The 10,108-nt window shown below is 34.9% G+C and overlaps 2 protein-coding genes across 2 annotated transcripts; both read right to left on the bottom strand.

The window, feature by feature from the left end:
* Positions 1 to 15: 15 nt before the first annotated feature.
* On the bottom strand, positions 16 to 3,041 carry LOC106131393 (uncharacterized). Its single transcript, XM_013330504.2, has 4 exons — positions 2,705 to 3,041; positions 2,163 to 2,372; positions 1,687 to 1,898; positions 16 to 1,240 (listed from the first exon to the last, which is right to left on the bottom strand). The coding sequence occupies exons 1-4, from the start codon at positions 2,867 to 2,869 to the stop codon at positions 1,144 to 1,146; spliced, it is 684 nt and encodes a 227-aa protein (XP_013185958.1). The 5' UTR covers positions 2,870 to 3,041; the 3' UTR covers positions 16 to 1,143.
* Positions 3,042 to 4,813: 1,772 nt separating this feature from the next.
* Positions 4,814 to 8,623, bottom strand: LOC106131381 (uncharacterized). The gene is made up of 7 exons (XM_013330480.2): positions 8,363 to 8,623; positions 7,732 to 7,922; positions 7,286 to 7,434; positions 6,838 to 6,983; positions 6,367 to 6,620; positions 5,644 to 5,808; positions 4,814 to 5,135 (listed from the first exon to the last, which is right to left on the bottom strand). The coding sequence occupies exons 1-7, from the start codon at positions 8,547 to 8,549 to the stop codon at positions 4,887 to 4,889; spliced, it is 1,341 nt and encodes a 446-aa protein (XP_013185934.2). The 5' UTR covers positions 8,550 to 8,623; the 3' UTR covers positions 4,814 to 4,886.
* Positions 8,624 to 10,108: the final 1,485 nt, after the last annotated feature.

Consider the following 10,108-nt stretch of genomic DNA (forward strand, 5'->3'; position numbering starts at 1 on the left):
TAAAAAAGATAAAAATTGCTGCATAACATCTATTGTTATATATTTTCTTATATACTACATATGTTTACATTTTAATTAAATAATATATTATCTATGCAATATGTATTTACTCTGTTAAGAGTTAAATCAGAACAACTTTTGCAGATGAACACATTGTTAATAAAACAGACTAGGTACTAAGTAAGGAATGAAAATGCAATGCAATGCAATCTATATTAAGATGCGTAAACTTAAATTTAATAATAAACTGTAGAACAAAATTTACTTACCTAAACATTAAGATATACCCTGTGTAATAAGGTTTAATCATTAAATATTCAACAGGTACAAAGGTATACATTTTGGTAGAATCCATGGCTTAAAGCAGTTTAAATAGTCATTAATCTAAAAATAAACAAAATATTTTCGGTAACAGATGAAAAACTGTCAACTAGTTTGGTTGAACCATTTTATAATCTGCTTTAGTCATCTTAATAAAATCAGTGGAATGTTGGCTGCTGGAATGACCAATTTTAAACATGCTTACCTACGTATATTTTTATTAAACTCATAATTTTTTTTCCTACATAAAAAATACCTATTTTGACTAAAATAATAATCTCAAAATTAAATGTTGCATTTATGGCAAAAAAGTTAGTATAGACGAGTTCGAGTTATAGTCGAGTAGAAGTTATTTAAGTTATAATATATAACTGTGCTAACATAGTCTTATACTTACATATAATAACGTCTATATACCTTGTGGGGTAGAAAGAGCCAACAGTATTATACATTTTTAAAATAAATGTCATTTACAAAAATTAAGCACTTTCATATGACAGTTCTTTAAAGGGCTACTTATAGAAAGTTATCAAGTAGGAGAATTAATAAAATTCCAAATATTTAAAAAAATTCCTTGTTAAGGGTTGATGGATATTTACAAATAAATTATCAACCTGTTTATAAAGTTTTTGAAGTTCCAATAATATAATAGCAGATTTTGTTCAGCTGTGTAACTCTTGAGTAAATGTTATGTAAAGCATAGTTTATTCTGACTAACCACAGCAATAAAACTGTTCCCTAAATAATGTTTCATACGTAGTTACATTTACATTAAAAGTTTAGTCCTTAATAATAAATAAATACATTATTTTTTTAAATTATTTACATGTCCGTTGGCAGGATGTCCGGTATCAAGTACTGGCATAGATCCATTTCAGAATTAACGAAGGTAACTTTACCAGCTGTATTTTCATCTAACCTGAAATGTAATGATTTTAATCTGGTTAAGATGCAAATATACACAAAACGTACCACTTTCTCAGACGGATATGCAGAAACTACATCTTTATACAATCCTCACATATTTTATTTGCTTCATACGCAATCATAACTCGAAACTAAAGAAGCATATTGGATGATAGATGGTAATAACAATTTGATATGGTTTTGTTAATTGCCTAATAATTGAGTGATGAATAGGTGATTATTGTGGAGTATTAATTGATACACTGTACAAATACCAAAAAAGGTTAACACAACAAAGTTTATTTGTTGTGTCCACAATAATCTTCAGCTAAATAATTTAAAGACAATTAGGAACTTAATGTGCCTAATCATTAGTGACATATTGTTAGGACTAAGAAGTTTAACAAAGCACAAAAGGGATTTCTGGAAATATCTAACATATAATGACATCACACATACCATCCTTTTATCACAGCCCAGCATCCAGAGAAAAAAGTTGGAGCATTGATGATAAGACAAACACCAAGCCTTTCTGGATAATGCCTGCTGAGGAGCCAAATAAGATTTTTCAGGACTTGGTAGTCCATGCAAGAAAGAGTGAATTTATTTAAATCAAACACAATGCACAAATTGTCAACTACTTCCTCAAAACATCTCTTGCTGGCATCTTCCTGGAAATAAAGTTCACCATATTAGTTTTCTTTTTCAACTATACCAAAATTGCTGATATAGATAGTTTTGCTATTAAGTTGAGAATGTCTTTGGGCAAGAGGGAAGCTTATGGTAGGTGTGATTCACATTTTAATGGAGCACAGAAGACAGCATTTTCCAAGCCTATGTATTTGCATTCTGCTAAATAAACCAATGCTTGGTACAAGCAAGTAAATTCCTAGTTACATTTTACAAATATTTACCTAATTATGTCTGATACTTACCAAACAATAAACAATAAATTTTGTAAGTTCATCAATATTTCTATCACTAGAGCTGTGATTTTTAGCAGGAATGTAGATGATGGGCCGGCCAATTATGTCTCTGTGTCTTAATACTCTTGCTTTATCTGCATACTTCTCTATTAGCTCTTTGTCATTGTGTAGCTCGGACACTCCATATTCAACACGCCACTTGTTTGTTTTCAAAATAGCCTACAAAAATTGGAACACATTTTTTAGGAACGGAATTAATTATTATATCAGTTTAGAGTACATACCTGCTCACAGCCTTAACTATTAATTTTATATTTGTTGATCTTGTACATATTGTCAATACAAAATAACTATATTCTGGCGGATTTCTTATCATGATACAAGAATTTAATCTCAGCCAACTTACATCACGAGATAATGAATAAATGCCATCGATCCAAGCAAGGAACACTGAGTTATATATATATTATCGTAATCATTATCAACACTGTCATCAAGGAAAATCAATAGTTACTGACCAAGTAACATATGGTCGTTTTTATGTTGCCTACCTGAAATGCTTGGTCAACAGTTTTGAATGCCCTGAGATATCTTCGTAGTGAAAACTCGTTATGGAACTGTTCTGGATCTGCACTCACTATCAAACTCATCCTTTCCTTTAGCTGTTTCAAATGATCTTCATTCACTAACTTTGGTTCTTCCGCCATTATTTCCATTCCACGTTCAACGATTACAATAATAAAATTGATTAGATACCTATTCAAAAACTGAATATATCGTAAAACTACATAAAATTAAATTTATAAATAAAACACTTCAGTCAACGTACGACTGTGACAAATTTTGTTTGATACAATACAAACAAATATCATTATCAAATAGGTAGGGCGTAGACTTAACGAGAATGACAATATCGATAACCAAAATTTATTCAGACATATAAAGAGAAAGTACTGAATGTCGATATTTTGAATGTTTGATCATCTGATCTAATTTCAATAAATAATTTATCATAAAAAAATCCTTTGTTTTCGATGACATTTCTCGTTATCTTAGAAAGTATTTACGGATTCACTTTGTACTATGTCTTATCTTTTCTTTTTATTTTACTCAGTGGTTAACGTCAAATATAGAGAGAGGGTTTATAAGACATGTCTTGTCAATATTCGTGAATAATGCCTGACATAGGTAGGTACTCTTTAGCTAACAACATACATACATACATACATATAATCACGTCTATATCCCTTGCGGGGTAGACAGAGCCAACAGTCTTGTAAAGACTAACAGGCCACGTTTAGCTGTTTGGCTTTAAGATGGAATTGAGATTCAAATAGTGACAGGTTGCTAGCCCATCGCCTAAAAGAAGAATCCCAAATTTATAAGCCTACCCCTTAGTCGCCTTTTACGACATCCATGGGAAAGAGATGGAGTGTTCCTATTCTTTTTTCTACTGGAGCCGGGAACCACACGGCAAACAAATATTGTGTTTATGTTTTAGCTAACAAATATTGTTTTTTGATTTTTCAGGACACTATTTACTAATTTGACACGATGTCTGACATTTTGTTTCAAAAGTGGCAGATGACTTAGTAATGACATCTCATTTGGCTGTCATGTAGTGTTGCCAAACTATCGATACTTTTACTATTGATAGTTGACCTTGAAAATCATCTACCCTAGCGATAGCTCACTTTGGAATAAAAGTATTGATAAACTACAATACTATCAAAAGTACCGATACTATCGACGATAGTAACGATAATCGATACTATTGACACTCAATAATACTATTGATACTATCGACAGTATTGAAGCTCAATATCGAAAGTACTTTCGATATTATTGATTTCGATACGATTGCTGCTGAGTATTGCATTACAGTCGATATCATCGATACTGAAGTATTTACTCAACTATCGATACATTATCGATCGGCAACACTATTGTCATATGTCAATTGTCAAACTAAACTACTAGATAGCAGGTAACCTCGAGCTTTTACAGTTTTACTCCTCGGAGATGATGCCGAGATTATATACCTTTAGAGACGGAATTAATCCTGTCCTTTTTTTTTTTTGCGCGGAGCCCTTCGATCAACTATAAACAACGCGGAGCCCAAATAATAACGTTATACCACCTGTTCTTAATATGCAGACATGATTCGGGCTCGACCGCCACCAAAGGGAAGATCTTCCGCCAGGCTTGGTGTTATGCCTGGTGAACCGCGGCTTCAACGATCTTTTGTCGGAAGTAGTAGGTAGTTGTGCCCCAATCCGTGAAATCTTAGCTTGCGCGATTTAGACTCTTCGTTGATAACGTCGCGTGATTGGCTGTTGTGATTTATGGCGTAGAGATGTCGCAACAAATACTTGACATTGTACTTAACTATAATAAAACGCCTTTGATACCTCTTTTTTTCATACAAACAGACCTATTTTTTTTTAGAATGAAAGGATATTCCCTTCTTGGTTCCATGCCGTACATATATATGTACTCAATTAAATTGGTACCAGCTTATTTGTACTCGTAAAATATGTAGCTTGCTTGCTTGTTTGGACATAAATAAGTTCAGATATAATAGTAGTATATACGATGATAGTGGTAAAGGAATAGTATGTGGCTTGTTAAGTTTGAAGTGAAGGATAAATAAATGAACATCAGTTTTCATGATTTATTAGCCTGCCTTGAATATATTTACTCCCACAATCGTCCCCAAATAGGCGACAATTATTATGTCAAAAGACCAATAACGTCGAAGGCTGGCAGATGCGGCACTACATTCCTGAATTCCGCCACACTGCAGCAGAAAGAGTAGCCGAGGTCAATGCGGTCCGGTTGCCAGTTTAACCAGTTGAACGCATTGTTGTTGCGACAACGATCCGTGCAGAAAGTGAGGGCACGGACCTCGGCTTCAGTGTAGTAAGGGTTGTTGATGCTGACGAAAGCCGTACCGAGACGGCGAGACGCGTCGTACACAACCTACAAAAGTTAATTTAACTGTTAGGTATTACCTAATAAAAAATAGGGCTTGTACTGGTGTTACATTAGTCTTCTTCCTCCTGTCGTTGATCCTTGTTACGTCCTCACAGTCAGGATTTTACGCAAAGCTACTCCCGTTTGACCTCCGCAACCTTTACAGGAGCATCTAACTCATATTGGATCATGGTAAAAGCTGCACTGGATGAATGGGCCTATTTCCTAAGTCACCTTTTACGACATCTTTATAAAAGAAAAGTGTTCCTATTCTATTAACACTACACGGCATCTGAATTTAGGTATTGTATGTACAAAATATAGTAGGAAGTAAAATTTTGTATTAACTTGCAGTTATTGTTAGTGTTCGATTCGAGTTTCTTTCGAAGTTCTTCTCATTTTATGAGCGCCGAAATTCATTTAAATTCCAATTCTTCGCGTGTAGGACCAAGATCATTAAGTTGAACACTAATACTAGGTATAATTGTAGATTTGATAAAACAAATTATCTTACCTTATAGTAGTACAATGGAACCGGAAGTTGTGGGTTGTTATTAGCATCCCGATGAAGGTAGATTTCCACCAGTCGGTTGTTCTGGTCGCGTAGCTGGCTCACGCCGAAGGTCCCCGTGTAGATAGTGGTGTGATAGCCGGCTGCTCCAATACGTGCACGAAGATTCTGGTAAAAAAATATTGTTAACTTTTTTCTGCCTGCAATTTTTAATTTATTTTATTTTTCATTATTTTCGTTTTGAGTTTTGAGAGATTTTGTAGTAGGCTGTAGTGTTTACGGATTATATGCATTTAGATCTATTTCTAGTTGTTCGCCCCGAACTAAGACATCACGAGCACTTACTTGTATTCGATTTTTTTCCCCTGTGAACTTCAAAATTTTATTGACAGAACTAACCAACATACCTTATAGTTACAACAAAATCAGACCAGTCGAAAATGTATGCGTTACAAACATAGTTACCTACATACAAAAAAAGCATTTTCGCCTCAAGTAAATTGGTACACCACACTCAGTTCGCTTGCTTGGTCAATTATTCTAGTTTTGTTCCGCACATTACATTTTGCAAGTAGATCATCGAGTTATATCTGTAATACCAATTTTAACTCGTAGGGTACGCGCTACGACAGTCATAGTAGAACAGAGCTTGTCGTGGTTTCACAATAAAGAGCACCAAATATTTTAATGGATGGACTAAACTTAGTAGAGTAACTAATCACTTACTTGTTCGAGCCAGTTCCAGTTACCAGCATTAAAAGGCTGGAATTGCGGAGCAGCATTGATGAAATAAAAGGTAGCGCGTTGACCAGTAGCGAAGATATAGTCGGTTTTAGCAGCGAGATGACCGCGGGAAAGGAACTGGGTGCTAGTTATGTATTTGTCGGCTAATTCTTGGCCGACAAGGCTGGCGATGGTCGCTTTCTGTTGAACTTGTGTGTACAAAGTGTTGACGGCCACACCCGGGTAAAAGGAACCGGCTGGAAAAATGGCAGATCAATATAATTAATACATTAAAATAAATGAACATATCAGCTCGTTTACCGTCCAAAACACCTTATGAAACGAGAAACTACTTCTTCTATCAAATAAATGGCAAATAACAGCCAAATGTTTCCAAAAAACTAAATAAGGTCAGATAATTAATGCATGAGAAACTTTTGCTATATTTTTTAGGAATTTAATTTAAGTACATACCTATCCAACTTGGTCTATCCACTCCAGTTTGATGAACGGCATTCTGTGGGTTTTGCTCATACCACACATATAGTACTTCCAGTCGGCTTTGATCAAAGCATGACCAGTACAGAGGGTAGAAGACATTTTCGGCGATGAATCCTACTCTAGAAAGGAATGTAACAATTAGTTCAATTTGACTGTTCTTTAATACTATAAATTTTAAATGATCATTTTCTTGTTACATCTAAGTAATTTCAAAGTCATTATAAGTATAATTTCCACAATAGGTTATTATGGAAGGGTTTGTGGTAGAGCACTACAATTTAATAATTTTTTTACGATTTTGACCAAAATACTATGAACGATACAATACACTATACCTAATATCTATGCTTGTAATAATCAGTCTTTCTCTACCAGTTTACTAACATACGAAATTACTACTCAGTTAGCTGAAATACTTTACCTTATGACCAAGTTATTATTATAACATCTTGAGCTGGTGCCTTCTGCATCATGGAAGGAATGACCTGAGCATATCAGTCCACCAAAAGCGCCATTGCCATTCAGCCATCCTGCGCCCGATACCAAATTGTCTCTTACGCAAGTTGCTGTCTGAAAAGTGTTTAAAAAAAGTCTAAGCAGACCTAACTATAAGTATTGATATGCAATCTCATACCATTAAAACCTAACGACCACTTCAAAGTCAGTTAATACGTAGACTTTTGCGATGAGCTACGTAAATTTGACGTAAACAATATGACGTGGAAGTATTAACAGAATGTACCAATGTCTATTCCGCATGTTTGTCTCCTTGTTACATGGCCAATTTTGGTACAGCTGGACGTGGTCTTGCAATCTTTTCGAGATTGATGGCTCTGTCTACTCGATGTAAACGATCTTTATACCTACCCCAGCAGATACAGTAGAGGCGATGTTAGGATGCTGGATGGTGCGTCCTGATCCTGTGCAGACAACCCGCACTTGTTCCCCGGTCTGCAGGTGGATAAGGCCGCTGTTGCCGGTCGGCACTATGTAGTCGTTGTTGTGCAAGTACACGGGCTGAGGCTGACCCAGGTCGCCGTTCACCCTGATCGTACATCCTGTATAGTAATTTATATCAGTGATTTATTTTATACGATGCAGTTATCTACGAATCGATCAATTTGGATTTTGCTCGAAATCCGATTATAGGTACTAGAAGCGATTGTATTTAAGTAGATAGGTAATACATTTTACGTAAACAACTTATTAACGCAAAATTTTGGTAAATATGTCTATAAATAAATAAATTTAGTAAAAAGGAATTGGCAGAGAACTGAAGTAACTTCTTTTTCAAATCTGTGAAGCCATCTTCAAAGCATTATTTAAGTACTTAAATGGATGCCTCACAGGAAAACATTTATCTGTTCAGATAACGTTTTGAAATCACAATTAAACAAATTTTTTTTTAAACAATTATTTTACATGTCTAGCTTACCCCTGATTCATGACTGTATTGCAGATGAAAATTAAACTTCGATCTTCCTTATTTTCTACTTACCACTTCTAGGTTCAGCCTTGGAAACATTTGCCCATTTAGGCTCTTCTAGTTCCAGCCAGGCGTCGAGATAGTCTTCGAAATCATCTTCATTGAATACCAGAGCTAGTTCTCCAGGCTCCGGGATCTCTGAAGGAAAAGGTGTCACTGCTGCCACCACAGCGGCAAGCACCAACACTAAACGGACCATTTTTACAACGGCAAAGAATTTCAAAATTCCAGTAAACCGTCGCAGCGGACTGTGCCATTATAAAATTATCGATCATACTATTTATATGACGAGATTATCTAATTTCTTTAATGAAAAATTTGCTTGCAATCTGTGGCTATAATCGTAAGCCAAAATTATTGATAGTCACTCTGTTATTATATTGGTGACTAAAAGATTACTTACTTATTGAATTATGCTGAAGATAAGATATATTTTAATTTCATAACAAATCATTTTCGTATATCCGATATTGAAATAAGGACAAACCTTATAAATGAAGGAATCTAAATAATTTGAACATAGACTTCGAACATCATGTGAAGGTTATTGGAAAGTATAAACTCATATGCGTTTAGAATCACACGAATCTATAATTGATGTACAATATTAAAGCGTGTGTGAAAAAAAAGCAATTCGCAATGGTTGGGTATATATTGCAGAATTATTCACGAGATACGCACTAACGCACTTTTGGTAAAGTTGATGTGGTATTATCTGCATCAACCAATTCGCAGTGATAGCCTAGATAACACATTCCCACAATCAGACAAAAATATTAGAGTTGCTGATTAGTGTCAAAAAATATCTAGCGATAACAATATATTAAGGGACGGGCCCTTTGGTATTTGTCAATAAGTAAGCATTACGTACACGAAGGTAATGGCTAAAAACTAAATCGCTTAAATAAAATTAATCTTAATCGATATCCTTCTAATTAACTAATTGTCTTGCAAAAGTTGAAAGTAGTAATTGTCGCTAAAATTAATTAGTGTTGGTCAAAGAAAATATCCCGGGGAAAATAGACAAAAATAAAAAAATATTGTTTTGTGTACTGATTCTATCATTTGATTTGAGATTATGGCAACCTAATATGTACAGTAATCAGAAGCCTGAAAATAGATATTTATGTAGGTGTGATGATTGAGTGATATTAGCATTCACCTACTTAATGATTGTTGGAGATAGCGGTCAGGTGGCCACTGCCCGCATGGCACGCAGCCAGCACTTGGAATTCACTCTTGTGTATGACAATTTTATTTGACTTACTTATGTGTACACATGAAAACAGTATAACAATCGAAAATTCGAATACAAGAGGTTTTGATTGAGCAAGCGAGATCGGGTGCGAATCCCACCACTGTACCCTTTTCTGATCAACTTTTATGGAAACATCGAGGAGAGACGAGATACCCCCAAATTTATACCACTGATGTGTATCTTCACGCCGATCTGTTCTGTTTCCTCCGGTTAGGGGTTTTACAGGTCAGATGGCAGTCGCTTCTCGCTCTCCAGCTTTATGATCAGCAGGGCGCAACTGTAAAAAATGTCAGGATGATTTAATGTGATTGTGGTCATGAATGAATAATTTAGCCTGCAAATTATATAAATATTTTTCTCACACTTCCTAGTTTCACCAGTTACCTACCTATAGGTCTGAATCTCTAGTAAATGAAAAGTCAAGTAGGTATCAAGTTTAAACTTAAAGTAGTACATAAAGTTAAGATTATATTGGTCTCGCCGTCCTTATTTTGCAAGAG

This window comes from Amyelois transitella, chromosome 6, assembly GCF_032362555.1.
Source record: "Amyelois transitella isolate CPQ chromosome 6, ilAmyTran1.1, whole genome shotgun sequence".
Lineage (NCBI taxonomy): Eukaryota > Metazoa > Arthropoda > Insecta > Lepidoptera > Pyralidae > Amyelois > Amyelois transitella.